The sequence below is a fragment of the Sceloporus occidentalis genome, unplaced genomic scaffold (genome assembly GCF_023333645.1).
Source record: "Sceloporus occidentalis isolate IW3139 unplaced genomic scaffold, rSceOcc1.0.p SCAF_62, whole genome shotgun sequence".
Classification (NCBI taxonomy): Eukaryota; Metazoa; Chordata; class Lepidosauria; order Squamata; family Phrynosomatidae; genus Sceloporus; species Sceloporus occidentalis.
Window position 1 is genome coordinate 279,387 of NW_028317042.1, and position 16,142 is coordinate 295,528.

General features: G+C 41.1%; 1 protein-coding gene across 3 annotated transcripts; it reads left to right on the top strand.

Annotated features, from left to right (window-relative positions):
- The first annotated feature begins 1,364 nt into the window (after positions 1 to 1,364).
- LOC149287243 (cytoplasmic FMR1-interacting protein 2) lies at positions 1,365 to 15,371 on the top strand. Of its 3 annotated transcripts, none has more exons than XM_089493124.1 (30): positions 1,365 to 1,481; positions 1,942 to 2,031; positions 2,563 to 2,640; positions 2,990 to 3,091; positions 3,518 to 3,699; positions 3,880 to 3,976; positions 4,430 to 4,558; positions 4,798 to 4,902; positions 5,553 to 5,644; positions 6,898 to 7,015; positions 7,204 to 7,323; positions 7,473 to 7,598; positions 7,776 to 7,942; positions 8,404 to 8,584; positions 9,122 to 9,275; positions 9,706 to 9,862; positions 10,337 to 10,433; positions 10,617 to 10,693; positions 10,785 to 10,893; positions 11,023 to 11,142; positions 11,307 to 11,506; positions 11,853 to 11,940; positions 12,166 to 12,309; positions 12,419 to 12,509; positions 12,779 to 12,909; positions 13,291 to 13,363; positions 13,473 to 13,567; positions 14,359 to 14,597; positions 14,777 to 14,924; positions 15,204 to 15,371. In XM_089493124.1, exons 1-30 carry the CDS (start codon positions 1,365 to 1,367, stop codon positions 15,369 to 15,371), a joined length of 3,795 nt encoding a protein of 1,264 aa, XP_089349250.1. The 3 variants fall into 3 exon arrangements, with proteins under 3 accessions (XP_089349250.1, XP_089349251.1, XP_089349252.1); XM_089493125.1 differs by having other exon boundaries at positions 8,404 to 8,551; XM_089493126.1 differs by lacking the exon at positions 2,563 to 2,640 and having other exon boundaries at positions 8,404 to 8,551.
- Positions 15,372 to 16,142: the final 771 nt, after the last annotated feature.

Sequence of the window (16,142 nt, forward strand, 5' to 3'; positions counted from 1 at the left end):
GGATAGAGGCTGGTGCTGCAGTTTTTGTGATAAGCTAATAAATACAGAGCAATCTGGGGACTAAATTCCAAATGAGAAATTAAGTAGCAATATTTTATTGGTTTCCATCATTGCTGCCACCCTTTGTACAGCGCTGCAGAATATGATGGCACTATATAAATAATAATAATAATAATAATTTAGAACAGCTGTGACCGTCCCACCCGCTGTGAACTCCTTGGGACCTCATTCCTCTTCCCTTGGAAATCATTTTTATTTTAACACTGTTTTAACAAGTTTAATCCAGATGTACCGTTATCCACCCGGATCTGACTTTATCTTTATCTTTTTCTTTTATCTGTTTTAGAAGAATCAATGCTTCTTCACGTGTGAAGGCAGACCCTCACCAAACCTCTTCGTCTCCATTATTGTTTTTTTTTTTTTAATTCAGGTAACGTTATGATTAATATTCTTATTACTTTCTTAACGTAAAATATTAAGCTACTCATTTTGCTACATTGTGGAAACTGGCTGAAATAGAAATGATTGGCTCAGAAAGCTTTTTTGTACAATTCATGTCTGAGTCGTCATGGCAACCTCTAATAATGAATTTCACCAAGTTGGTCCTACGCAAGTGGAATTCGCTTAGGAAACAGTGGGGGTAACGCTTAACCCCATGAGTGCCAGGAGCAAATAAGTATGTTTCGTTACTCACTGGCAACCCAGGATTTCTCAAATTAGAGTTATTTTTTAATATTCCAACATAGAGAAATTACTATATTTTGTTCAGGGTAACCAGTCCTTTTTAACAAAGTCATAATCGTGCCTAGGTCTAGTGTGGCTAGTCTTGGATGACAGCAGCCCCCTCGTGCCGCATTACCTGGGGTAAGTTGCCCTAATGAGCAACCAGGCTAGGCCACTGATCAATGGGTCATTGAGTGATGTCATCTCAAGCACTGGGAGTCCTCTTGAGGTGAATCACCAGGATATGACATCATATAGGCGCTCAGGACACACAGGGCACCCCTCTAGGTAGGTCCTGGGGGTGTCTAGGGGCACTTTTTTGGGTCAGTCTTTTGGACAGAGACCCTTATAACTATACCACATACTTGCAGGGCTAAATTATCTTTATGGCCACTTTCTCAGGTATTTTATTAATTCTACCTACATTTATTTCCCATTAATAGAAATAAAAAAAAAAGGCTATGAACTTTTAGTAAACTAAACCTATTTTCAAGGAAATATTATTGTTCTGATCTTACTGATCTTTCTGATGTTACCTCTCTGATAAATCTTGTGAATAAATAGTATTTTTCTCTACTGTTTTCCCCCCAAAGAATTGTCTCTAAACTTTCTCGAGACTGTTGCTACCGGATTTGGTAACCATGACCACCCACGTAACGCTGGAAGATGCGTTATCCAACGTGGACCTTCTTGAGGAGCTTCCCCTCCCAGACCAGCAGCCGTGTATCGAACCTCCGCCGTCGTCCATCATGTACCAGGTCCGTCTCACGTCACGTCCCAACACACTCACTGATTTAGGCCTCATACGGGCCACGTACCCAACATCCCTCGCAGAGCTCACAAGGCTTTGGTGGGCCAAGGTTCATAGATATCCATTTCTTGTATTAAGTTGTACAGGAGTACAGTGTGTGTAGAACCTCAATAAACCTCAATAAACCTCAATAAACCTCAATAAACCATGAGTCGTCGGTTATAATATGGAATTCTTTGCTACCAGAAGGTTAGGCGATAGCTTGACCTCCGACTGATCCTTGGGCCCTTTATTGACGACACCACAGAATCTTCACAATGTGTGTTATTTTTATATTTTTTGTTTTGTTTGTCTGTTAATAAAGCCCTGATTTATTTTACTGACCGCTCTCGTCAAAGCTTTTTAATCAGCGCCTCTAAAACCGTAGGGCCGCCATTTCTTAAACCCTGCGTCTGTCCTCTTCACAGGCCAACTTCGACACCAATTTCGAAGACCGGAATGCCTTCGTCACAGGGATAGCCCGGTACATCGAACAGGCGACTGTACATTCAAGCATGGTAAGTTCTATTAATATATCTGTGCGTTTGTGTTTGCAGAAATGCTCACGACCCACGCGGTTCACATTTTTACCATCATATAGCGAGAAAATAATTATGGCCTTCAAGTTGTAGGATTTCCGAGTATTATACTTAGTTTCTACTGGAAATGATTCAGTGATTATGATTTGGGGAATTAAAATTTTCTGTACTATATCTGTTGTACTAAATACAAAGGAGGTATTAGTTCCTGTTAATTATGTAAAACGGATCTGACCTCAAGATCCTCTAAAGTTATCAGAGCATAATACTTCATTTTCTTTGTCTCAAATCTAAGTTTAGAGAACTCAAGACAAACCAAACCTGTTGCAACTTGCTTTACGACTTACCGCTAGACATTGAGCTGTATCGGAACCAGCATAGGTCTTGAATGAGGACACTGTGACCATATGATCTGTTGAGTCGATACATTTAGCCGAAAACTCTGACTTTTGTGGTCAAAACTGTTACGTATCCTGCTGAAACTCACATGTTGTGTTACTTTTGTTACAGAATGAGATGTTGGAGGAGGGACAGGAGTATGCGGTCATGTTGTATACCTGGAGAAGTTGCTCCAGAGCCATTCCACAGGTGAGTGTTTGAGATGAAGCAACACATCTGACCAGAAACACTGGATTTTGTTCCTTGAGCCATCATTTTTTCAGGGTTTCTTGTTTTTCCACGGTTCTAAAACTGTATTAATGCTAGGGAACAATGGCGTTACATTAATAGAGCTCCAGCAGATTCCATAGCGCTGTGAAAAGTGAAGAATAACAACATTCAAATTGATAACACACAAAGTTGATAACAATATTAACTCACATTACGACACACTGGTACAGATAGAGAAGGTCGCGCTTAGAGTCTATTAGAGCTCTGTATTAACGTAAATGCTTCATAAATAAAATCAAGCGTTTCGTTATGTTATTTTTCATTAAAGGTGAAATGTAATGAGCAGCCAAACCGCGTGGAAATTTATGAGAAGACGGTGGAGGTTTTGGAGCCAGAGGTCACAAAACTGATGAAGTTCATGTATTTCCAGGTAAGAAAAACTTGTGTTCTGTCACTAAATTTATATTGATTGCAAGTAACTTTCTTATAACTATCACTGATGAGCAAATTAAATTAATTAGTAATTAAAATTATAGCCTTTTTTGTAATTATGTTGGTTTTATTTACAGAATATTTAACCAATGAGGTCATTAAAATGTGTGCCCTCAACCCAAAATGTCTCTAGAATCTCACAGAAAGTGTTCTGGTGAAGGAAGTTAAATATATATTATTTATATATTTAATAATAATTATTATTATATATTTAAAGATTTAAAAATGCCATTTTTAATGGGGGGGGCAAAAAAATAACAAAGCCAGTATGATCAGGAAATGTTAGGCACAATCGGTTCAGGATTCAGGAGGAGAATGATGCTGTCGTGACAATAATGTCAAAATTCGATGATCTCCCTGGCAGCGCAAAGCCATCGAGAGGTTCTGTAATGAGGTGAAGCGGCTGTGCCACGCAGAGCGGCGGAAGGACTTCGTGTCGGAGGCGTACTTGCTCACTCTCGGCAAGTTCATCAACATGTTTGCTGTCCTGGATGAGCTGAAAAACATGAAATGCAGTGTTAAAAATGACCACTCAGCCTATAAACGGTAAGGGAGACCGATAGGTGGTCAGTTAACCTATACATTTGCTTGTGTTTGTTACCGGCACATTATCCACATTCTCTTAATGCTCTACACAGTGGTAAGCAGGCCACTTATGCTAAGCTTGGTATTTGTCAATTATTACAACAAACGGAATAAAAAACACTTGAATCTTGCGTTTGGTAGAGCGGCCCAGTTTCTCAGAAAGATGGCGGACCCCCAGTCCATACAGGAGTCGCAGAACCTTTCCATGTTTCTGGCCAATCACAACAGGATTACTCAGGTAAATAGTTGACGTAAGGTTGAAAAGAACGACATAAGTCTATTGAGTTCATCCTAGCCAAGATATGACTTGAAGACTTCAAGATGGCCATCTGGCAAACCAAGCATAAGCTTGGTGGGCTGATGCCAGATGACGGCATATCTAGCCAGCCGCTGCTGGCCTTAAAATATCAGAGCTGCTTTTCTCTTCCAGTCATCATAATACTATGTACAATATTAATACGTAAACATGCAAAATATGTTCCAGTTTATAATATCTGGGCTGGGAACTTTCTGGGATAAAAACTTGACACCCCATCATTGAGTCTACTTTCCCTAGGAGAACAGGGAATAGAATTAGGATTGGTGGGGGAGTAACAGGTTTAGAAAATGTAGAGCAGGATTCATTTAGAAGTCTGGAGGGGTCCTAGAAACCAAATTAGTTTTTTTTTTCATACCGTCCGTTTCTTCACAGTGCCTGCACCAGCAGCTGGAGGTGATCCCTGGATACGAGGAGCTACTGGCGGACATTGTGAATATCTGTGTCGATTACTACGAAAATAAAATGTATCTAACTCCAAGTGAAAAACACATGCTACTGAAGGTAATATGGGATGGAGTAGTAATGGTTGCAGTTGTAATTGTGATTCCACTAGGAAGCCATACCTCCAGGCATCATTTGCTTCAATGCCGCTAGCACTTTATGTGGTGGGACTTCTACAAATGAAGAATGCTAGTGGTTATTAGATATTAGGATTTAGTTTATTGGGTAAAGGGGGCATGTATTTGGGTTCTTATATGCAAGTTATTGCTGAAATATGATAATGATTCCCCGTGTTACAGGTGATGGGTTTTGGATTGTACCTGATGGACGGCAACATCAGTAACATTTATAAACTGGATGCGAAGAAGAGAATTAACCTCAGCAAAATCGACAAATTCTTTAAGGTGATGTTGAAAATCCCAGACGTTCTAAAAATCTCACCTTCTTGGCATTTTCTAATAGACCTTCTTGTTGTTTCCCTTTAGGATTATTCATTGAGTTAGAATTTCTTTAGATTGACTGATTTTTTTTATATGTTACTGTTGTTACAAGAATGCCTGCCATGGAGACATAAAAACGTTCTCTTCACGCAAGTTAGATTTCCCAAAAAGATATGTATTTTAGACCACCCAAACTATTAAACTACAACTAATATGATGTCCTTGGTTGACCAGGCATTATGGTAAGTGTAGTTCAAACACCATGATGTTTACTACTGATAATGCTTGAATGCCATCACCTATCCATGGTCCCAGGGCCTGGACACTTCAAGGAGATCATGTAAGATGCTTACATAGCCCTTTCTGTACCTGATATCTTACAAATATAATTTGTTCCTCACTCCATAAAGTCAATGTAGTTATCTATTTAACCCAAGCCTACGACAGTCCTCTTGTTTTTAAAGTGTTGAGTGTTGATGTCTTCTCCACTGGTTTTGTGAGTCTGCCCCATTTCCTTGTGGTTGTCCTTACACCGTTGAGTTCCATGTGGTTACCTCAAGGTTCCATCATGAAGTCTTTCTAAATGTTCAGTGCATCTTTGTCCTCTCTTACAGCAGCTACAGGTGGTGCCGCTGTTTGGAGATATGCAGATAGAGCTGGCCAGATACATTAAGACCAGTGCTCACTATGAGGAGAACAAATCAAAGTGAGTGCGTGCCGTAATGTCTCTCGGCGCTGGGGGAAAAAAAGAACGAGAGGCTGAGGCCGGAATAAGGATCATGCGAATATTTGGGGGAAACGTTAACTGCAGAGCTAAACAGCTTATGGTTGTAAAAACCGCTTTTAATGCACACCTCGATTTGCTGCCATGAGCTGTTTAATCCTGTGGTTTTTAGAGTATTAAACCTTCTTGGCCACTTGGACAGGTGCTGCTGCTCCTGGACATTTTACTGTCAGGTACTCGGGCTCTTATACACACTTGGGCGCCAGAGAGAAAGACGTCTCCGAATATTTTCTTCTGGATCCCGGGCAGTGTCAGAGTCTGGACATCTTAAAATGGTCAGGAGCAGTAACTAAACTCAAGATGACCAAGAAGACCAAGCTTTTCATTACTCAGTTTGCGTTTAGTAAAGCCTTAGCTCGTCTTCATCGTTTTCATGCTGTTGCGAGACTCAGTTTGACCCAACAGGTCATGACCGGCGAATGTTCGAAACACCCAGACTGAGAGATGATATCAGTCTAAATTATGAAATTCCAAAGTGAGTAAAAGTTATGGAGCATGGACTAATATGTATAAGAGAATTAATTTTGCTCTTCCCTACTCAAAAAGTCTTCATATTGCTTGGTGCCCTGTATAAGAGTTAAGTCTCTTTCTGAATGCTTTTTTTCTACTATTCTTGCCTTCCATGAACTATTATGAACTTCTTATTGTATTATTCATTTCTTCGTGTTAATACAATTTAAAGTTGTGCTGTAATCCAATGAACACCCTTATAGTTGAGATACGTTTTACAGAGAGGGTTGTTAAATGGAAGTGATAGAGGTATTTGATCTATACTTTTCCTACCTGTGTTTTTGATCCAAAGCCTTTTTTTTTTTTAAAATAAACCCATTATATTGAAATTACATCTAAAAAAAAATAGATATATTTTGAGTTTGTGTTACATTACTTTATATTATGTAGTAGTTTAACACACTGAAGGATATGGATTAAAAAAAAAGTGATTCCAGTGCAAAATTTGAAATGTAGTCTTATCACCATAGCAACCAATGGAAGTATTCAATCAGTAGTAGCATTTAATTGGTTGATATGACTTTAAGACCACCACGTTTTGCGATATCCGGTTCTATGCCATGTTTTTCACCTGTACCCATGCATACGCGTCGGGCTGTACTTGGGTTTTTCCGCTTGTCCTCTTAACGAGAATCCACAGGCTTAAGCGGCTGTCTCCTGCCCAGGTGGACGTGTACTCAGAGCAGCATCAGCCCTCAGTACAATATCTGCGAGCAGATGGTTCAGATCCGAGACGACCACATCCGTTTCATATCTGAGCTCGCGCGTTACAGCAACAGCGAGGTAAGCGCCGACGCCGACTGCTTTCTGGGCTGGGTTTTGTTTCCTATAAAGTAGGCAGCTGCCTATTGCCTATTATTACTCCAGTTTCTATCGGTGGGTTTCCATGTAGTTCGTAATTTGGGCAGTGCGTTATACTGTACATTTTGTCTTGGAAGACGGTTTATTCTCTTGTCTCGTTTTGCTGGTAGGTGGTTACCGGCTCAGGTCTTGACAGCCAGAAATCCGACGAGGAGTACCGGGAGCTGTTTGACCTGGCCCTCAGGGGTCTACAGTTGCTGTCAAAGTGGAGCGCTCACGTCATGGAAGTGGTAAGTGACCATACATCCATCTCTGAAGTCTATCGCTCCACCATCCAATGGAGAATCTTCATCCCTGTGGGTAATCACTTTGGGGGTCATCGGCCATCGCGACTGTCCTTCTCAGCATGATATATGTTTGGAACCTTTTCATTGTCCAGTACTCGTGGAAGCTGGTCCACCCGACGGATAAGTTCTGTAACAAAGACTGTCCTGGAACAGCAGAGGAGTATGAACGAGCCACACGGTACAATTACACCAGCGAAGAGAAATTTGCCTTTGTGGAGGTAGGGAAATCCAAGAAGAACTTCAAATAGAATATTCAAAAAAAAATAATGTCCCGGGATGTTAAGAGAATAACCACCCCCTGTAAATAATTTTTACCAAACTGTAAAAAAATATATAATAATAAATATTAAATTATATATATATATATATTTACAAAATTCCACTGTTTTGTATAGGTGATTGCGATGGTGAAGGGTCTGCAAGTGCTGATGGGCCGAATGGAGAGTGTGTTTAACCAAGCCATACGTAATACAATATACGCCGCGCTACAGGACTTTGCTCAAAGCGCCCTACGGGAGCCCCTCCGGCAGGCGGTGCGCAAGAAGAAGAACGTTCTTATTAGGTAATCCAGGAGATTGCAAATTACTTCTAAATCTGTAACAAGCGGCTGCTTTGATGGCACTGATAGATTTCGGTTATGTTGTTTTCATTCTTGAGGGTATATTCGAGAATAAAATGGTTAATTTCCAATACGCAAAGGATTTAGTGAGCCATAGGTGGATCAAAAGCACATTTTGGCTGTCTTTTGTCTTAAAAAATTTTCTTCCAGTTACATTGTATCATTAGGTAGTCAAAATATTATTCCCAAATATGCTTTTTTAAATGGATGTCTAATACCTTTATATAAACAATATTTTTTTTACCTGCTTGCATTGGTTCTAGGTTTAAATAGTACAGTTTATACAGGGCATATGGGCACTTTATTAGTGGCTGATTGTCAGGAGCAGGTCCCCGTAAAACCAGCCCTACAGAAACGCAGTATTGCCTCTTATTACGGGTATTGACTCTCCTACCGTCTCTCAGTGTCCTGCAGGCAATACGTAAAACCATATGTGATTGGGAGGCTGGCCGCGAGCCCCCCAATGATCCTTGTTTGCGTGGAGAGAAAGATCCAAAAGGTGGCTTTGATATCAAAGTTCCTCGGAGAGCAGTCGGACCTTCCAGTACTCAGGTCTGTATAATGCATCAGCTCACATCACACATTGTCTCGTGGCACATAACATGGAGTATGATGAAGCCACAGCAGCTTATAATGGAGAAGAGCTTCACCCATTTGTAGTCTAAACCCCAAACCAGCCTGAACTGTCCTTTCTGATACCACAGGTGAGCTCTTTCCATTAGAAGGTTGAAATAATTCCACATCATTTTATTGTTGGAATTATACTTTGAAGCACTGATAGCATCCGATAACCGAGTTAGAAGAACTTCACTAACTCTATAATGGTCACAAGTAGTTTTGGGTACATTTTACAAAGCAATGGAAAGTTGGGTTGTGAAAGCTCCTGCCAATCCAAGAAGCTCCTCTTACTGGGAAATATTAAGGGTCTCCCTCCAAGGTTCAAATAAATATTTCTACATTTTCTTCCCATCGTTATTCTTACTACTAGATGCACCCCTCCACTCCAGACATAATGGAAGGTTTCTCATGGTCTACAAAATGATGTAATATCTGTATTGCTTTGTACTTCACAAGTATGTTCGTCTTCTAATAAGAACACTCTCGTATTATGATCTCAAACAGCTTTACATGGTGCGCACAATGCTAGAGTCTCTGATCGCTGATAAAAGCGGCTCGAAGAAGACATTACGCAGCAGCCTGGATGGACCTATTGTACAAGCCATTGAAGAGTTCCACAAGCATTCCTTCTTCTTTACTCACCTCCTCAACTTCAGCGGTGCGTAGTCTGACACATTGAGTGCAGGACATTTTAAAGATTATTATTTATTGTTTTATATAGCGCCATCAAATTTCGTAGCGCTGTACAATGGGTAGACAGGACATAACTAGTAGCTTATAACATAACAATTTAACTTACAGAAACAAGAGGTGAGGAGAGCCCTGCTCCAACGAGCTTACGATCCAATTAGTCCCGTTTTTGGCTTTCGAAAAAATTCACAAATTCTGGATAGTTTTTTTTTCTATGTTTCTCTGCAGAGAAAAAAAATAAAGGATAGCGAGTCTTTTTTCTTTATCACAAAAAAAATAATTATTTAAGATCAAAATAGTAAATCAAGCCGTTGTTACGAAATATCCCGATTGTCTACCATAACAAGTGAATGCACCTTGCCGTTGCTGAGCCCTTGGCTTGTGCTTCTGACCCGCAGAGGCGCTGCAGCAGTGTTGTGACCTGTCCCAGCTGTGGTTCCGTGAGTTCTTCCTGGAGCTCACCATGGGAAGGCGCATCCAGTTCCCGATTGAGATGTCGATGCCTTGGATCCTTACGGACCATATCCTGGAAACCAAGGAACCTTCCATGATGGAGTAAGAGATGGGGATCCTGTTCATATTACTATTTCTAAGCATATTTTTCAATCTTAAGGAACCAAAAAACCCCCCCAAAAAAACAGATCGTACATGAAAGCAGATTTGTCATTATTACCAAATAAACAATGAATTGATTGGGCAGTCAACTTCAGGATCTGAATGATCGTGCCTTCCCAAAGCAGTTCACCTTCAAGCATTTGAGTGTTCTGAGATATGTTAGCAATTAATTATATATATAACATAATATATAATTGTATTACAAGAGGACCTGATCATTATTAACCCTTTAAAGTCCATCCTTGCAATTTGTTTCACCAGCCAAAGGCTTGGAGTTTTCTACGCTGCCCGTTGTCTTGGCCATGTTCCCTTCTCGATTCCAATAAGGAGCGAGAAAGAGAAAGCTCCTCGGAGGGCAGACCTGGAAGGCTCTAAATATGATAATATATGATTATTCTTTTCCTGTCTTCTCAGGTATGTGCTGTATCCCCTGGACCTGTATAACGACAGCGCATATTATGCTCTGACTAAATTCAAGAAGCAGTTTCTTTATGACGAGATTGAAGCCGAGGTAAGCATTACAATTCCGGCAATGCTAATAAATCTATATAATAGACACTACTCACCTTAAAAAAATAATTTATAAAATAACAGAGGTGATCAAAGAAAGTTTGGTCATTGTTGGTGTGTAGATTTTCTGAAGTTTGAAGGCTTTGTTGGTAAGAATTTTGATTCTGGTATTTATTTCCTACAGGTCAACCTGTGCTTTGACCAGTTTGTATACAAACTATCGGATCAGATCTTTGCTTATTACAAGGCCATGTCAGGCAGGTAAGACTAAGCACGGATCCATCTGATGTAACGGGAGATCTACTGAGAGGTAAAACATTAGGGAATGGAAACTCATTCATCTTTCCGACAGTGTTTTACTAGATAAACGTTTCCGAGCCGAGTGCAAGAATTACGGGGTGATTATTCCATATCCGCCATCCAATCGTTATGAAACACTCCTCAAACAGCGTCACGTGCAGGTGGGTGGCTGCTCGACTTTTTTACTGGAAAGTACAGGTTTGGGTAAATTGTCTATCTTGGTTATTGTGCTCCACTAACGGTTGTGAGAAATATACTTTGTTTATTCACACGCTTTGTCTTTTACACAGTTGTTGGGTCGATCCATAGACCTGAACAGGCTGATCACTCAGAGGATCTCGGCTGCTATGTATAAGTCCCTGGATCAGGCCATCAGCCGCTTTGAAAGTGAGGATCTGACGTCTATTGTGGTGAGTCTGTCCAAAGAGTAGTTATCTTGGCCTTTTCATGTGAGTCGATGGACACGTTGACATTCTGGAACCCACAGTTGGTTAGGGGTTGGTTGGGGTTTCCGGATATAAAGACTTTTCTTCTCTCCTATTTCCAATTCCTTAAATTGTCTTCACTGTTTTAGGAGTTGGAATGGCTTCTTGATATTAATCGTCTGACTCATCGCCTGCTCTCCAAGCACTTGACCCTGGACAGCTTTGACGCCATGTTTCGAGAGGCTAATCACAATGTCTCAGCCCCTTACGGCAGGAACACGCTCCACGTCTTCTGGGAGCTGAACTTCGACTTCCTGCCTAACTACTGTTACAACGGCTCGACCAACAGGTGGGCAACATGATAGTCTACGTAGACTACCTCTTGTATACTATTCTACTTAGTAGTTTTTTTTAATTATTATATGACATCATAAATGAATAAATTCATCCTAATTCATATTATTATTATTAATATCTTTTATTTATGTAGCCCCAACAATTTACGCAGCGCTTCTTACAATACATATATTAAAGGGGTATGAAAGACTGATACATTAGGCGGAGAGGCTCGGCTCATAAGCTTACAATCCTGAGGGAATGGGGTGAGGACAAACATAAGGAACAGCAGAGCCTTTGATTCCACGGAAGCACCAGCCACTTTAAAATCCTGACATAATATTTCAAATTATCTCCAGGTTTGTTCGTACTGCCATTCCCTTTACGCAGGAGCCACAGAGAGACAAGCCAGCAAATGTCCAGCCATATTACCTGTATGGGTCAAAGGTCAGTGAATGTCATATAAGTGACCATGGGTACTGTTGGAGGTACCAGAATTCCACCGGTAGACCAACAGTTGGATAACTGCTTCACTAATGGTGTTAAGGATGGAGCTTCTCGCCTGTAAATCATTTCTTATTTATGTCCATCTACAATATATGTCTGTCTACCTGTATTATAACGCAGATGGATATTTCATAAATCCCTTTCTTCTATTCCCCTCTCTCACAGCCCCTCAATATTGCCTATAGTCACATATACAGTTCGTACCGGAACTTTGTTGGACCCCCACACTTCAAGACCATTTGCCGCCTCCTAGGGTATCAGGGTATAGCCGTGGTGATGGAGGAGCTGTTAAAAATCGTCAAGAGCCTGGTAAGCAGGCAGTGAAAAATATATGGTGGCAAGAATAAGATTCTGTAAACGTAACTGTAATTATAAATATATATATATATATATATTATATATTTATTTTCATTTGCAGCTCCAAGGAACGATACTCCAGTACGTCAAAACACTTATTGAGGTCATGCCAAAAATCTGCCGGCTGCCGAGGCACGAGTATGGGTCCCCGGGTAAGCTGAGAATATAATATACCGGTAAAGGTAATACAATGGAGATAATAAGGTAAATAATTTGTATAATAACATTTATTTCGGTAATATATATAGTTTTTCAGTATGATGATCTACTTACCATCTTTCAAGTGTTTTTTTTTTTTTATTTTGTTTGGAAACTAGAAGCTAGGTGGCCACAGTATAGACGATCAGTCTCGATTCCTGCTTCCTTGTATCTGTTGAAATCCTTCTGCTTTCCGTGTGTGACTTTGTTCTTTCTCTATCAGGGATCCTTGAGTTCTTTCACCACCAGCTGAAAGACATAATAGAATACGCAGAGTTAAAAACCGATGTTTTCCAGAGCCTGCGAGAGGTTGGGAATGCCATACTCTTCTGTCTGCTTATTGAGCAGGCGTTGGTAAGATACACGTAGAAATTCTCTTGCAAAAACAATATGAGAAACACTAATATTAAGGTCATACATTCGTTGGGCGTTGGTTAAAAAATGGTGATGTTGTAGCCTTTGTTCCATCCTTTCACAGATCCTGAGTTAATCAAGGTTAGCTAGTAAATAGAGAGGTCTATTCACCAAGGTCCAAGTTGGTCAAGGTTGTGCACTGGGAAGAAGTTTCCTTTTCTTAGCCAACACAACCTTCCTCAGGGTTGCTTGCTGTCCAAGACCTTAGGCATCCCCCCAAGTTGTGTCTCAAGATCAAATGAGACTCAGGTTTAGGGATGAACGCGTAAACATGGTCCATGGTTTCCACAACCTCCATCACACTCGATTCTTCTCCCCCAGTCTCAGGAAGAAGTTTGTGACCTTCTTCATGCGGCTCCTTTCCAGAATATCTTACCCCGTGTCTACATCAAAGGCAAGTGATAACTTCACCTGAAGTGGGCCAACAAACCATTGGAATTTGGAACCCATTCCACGTAATCACAATATCTTGGTTGACCTTTGTGCTTTTTTTTATTTTGTAGAAGGGGAACGTTTGGAGGTGAGGATGAAACGACTTGAAGCCAAGTATGCCCCACTGCACCTGGTCCCATTAATCGAGAGACTGGGAACACCACAGGTACCAAAGCTCAGATCTCAATCATATAGTGACCATAGGCAACATCCAGCCACGGTGTACACACTGCCTCTTTATTGGGGACTCTTACTGCAGAGGCCTCTTGTGGTCATCCGTTAAACTGTATCAGTTTTTGCAGAATATGATGTTTTCAGGCAGCTATATATTAGCCATTTGTTCTGCTGTAAACAATAGAAAGGCAGAGTTTCTAATCACTAATCACCAGAAACTGAGACTAATGAATGTCAATAGAGGAACGGACTTCATTACCATTGCCATAAAGCATCAGCTCAATGTGGTACAGGGAAAGTCACCCAAAATATCACATGACTGACAACAATAGCGGCCTCCAGGTCAGAAGATAAAGATTTATTGACACAAAATGAGATAAAACCAGGGTTTTGTCAATGCCGACCTATATTACTGTATACAGGACTGGCGGGGTTATTACTCTCTACAGCACTGGGGGAGAAACATATTTTTACCAATCGACTTCCCTTTTTGATACTACACTTAAGGTATTTTTTGAAGACTACATTCATAATATTGTTGAAGATGTTATAACATTAGATTTAGGACTACAGGAGGGGGAAACCAATAGAACTGAAATAAAGAATTTTGTTGTTAAGTAAAATCCTGGGGCTCAGGGATGCCCTCTGACTTTTGACAAAATTTGGTTAGCGAATTAATCCTTAAGAGACGATATGAATGACCTGTGTTCTTCTTGTTGAGCCTTTGAGATTATAATTCATGATCCACATGATCTGTTCTTAACCATTTTGTTTTCTTCTAAGCAAATCGCCATCGCTCGGGAAGGAGACCTCCTGACAAAGGAGAGGCTGTGCTGCGGACTGTCCATGTTTGAAGTCATCTTGACCCGAATCCGAAGTTACCTGCAGGACCCGATCTGGCGGGGTCCACCACCTACCAACGGTGTCATGCACGTGGACGAATGTGTGGAATTCCACCGGCTCTGGAGCGCCATGCAGTTTGTGTATTGTATCCCGGTGGGGACCAATGAGTTTACAGCAGAGTAAGTGTTGTTCCTTAGGGGTCTAAGGAGTTTAATTTCCTTCTATTTATCTCATTCCCTTACTGAATGAGTAGGCAGGTTCTTCTTCCTCTGGACTTTTTGTTTCTTTATATTTTATCTCATTTTATTTAGATTTTTTTCTTTTTTTCTTACCCATTTCCCGTTCCTACGCTTTGTAGACAGTGTTTCGGAGACGGGTTAAACTGGGCCGGCTGCGCCATTATCGTGCTGCTGGGTCAGCAGCGTCGTTTCGACCTTTTCGATTTTTGCTACCATCTCCTCAAAGTGCAACGCCAGGACGGCAAAGACGAAATCATAAAAAATGTGGTACGTTTTTGTTCCTACGAACCCTTTGTCTCCCAAATTTCGGCTCTTAGTTCTTCGCTCTGGATTTTGAACCAAAATGTAATTTTGCTTAATTTTGTCAAATATTGACCGCATTATATCCTTAACATGTTGAGGGAAGCCATCTTTCTTTGCGCTCTACTTCCACATTTTAGGCTTCAGATGGTGAGGAAGTGAAGCGTGCAACTAAAAATTGTTTCCCCCTCAATTGGAGAAAAAAAAAATCATGATACTAATAATTGTTTCGTTATTAAATTCCAGCCTCTGAAAAAAATGGCCGACCGAATCCGGAAATACCAAATTCTCAACAACGAGATCTTTGCGGTCCTGAACAAGTACATGAAATCGGTGGAAAGCGACAGCTCCACGGTGGAACACGTGCGCTGCTTCCAGCCACCCATCCACCAGTCTCTGGCCACCACCTGCTGAGAAGGACACAAACATCAGCCGTGGCACTTCGACGGATCCCATGTTATTGTGGCGCATGCTTGTCCAGTTGTCACCATACAGTTACATGCCCCGGAGACCGTGGCAACTTCAGGACACGAAATGGGGTGTAGCCGTGTTAAGGGGTTCTGGTTTGCCCGTTTTTTTTTAGCCCCAAGCTTCGTCTGAATTCCAAGGTCAAAATGGCCGCCCATGTAAATTTGGTGAGCTCTGCTCCGGGTGGATGGTTTTATATTGGTTTTTCAAATATTTAAGTATTTTCCCCCCTGACGCCCCCAATCCTTATCCATCTACTGGCAAAATCTCTCTCTCAAACATGGAACTGGGCATTTGGCCGAACTTTCACCTCATAACATGTGTTGAATATTCATATTTATTGTACCTCAGTACAGTGTTGTGTTTATTTTATCTGCTAACAGGGGAGGGCACTATAAATATTGTGTAAGCCGAGCTCCTCGTGCCGCCGCTATCTTCCGGTGCTCGGCGTGGCAACGGTCTGGGAACCAAGGCTATGCTGAAAGGCCATAGGGGCCGGCAGAAACCTCCCACAGGGACATCAATCACATAAAAAAAGATCGGAAAACATACATTTATTTAATCTTCCATAAAGGTACTCGCCATGGCACTCGCCTTTTGGGACAGAGGTAGAGCTCAGCAGGACACTGGGATTCCGTGGTCCCAATTTAATTCTCCAGTGTCGGGGACCCTGGAGAACGCATACGGCCCATGGCCTGTTTAAGTGGCTCTCTACCT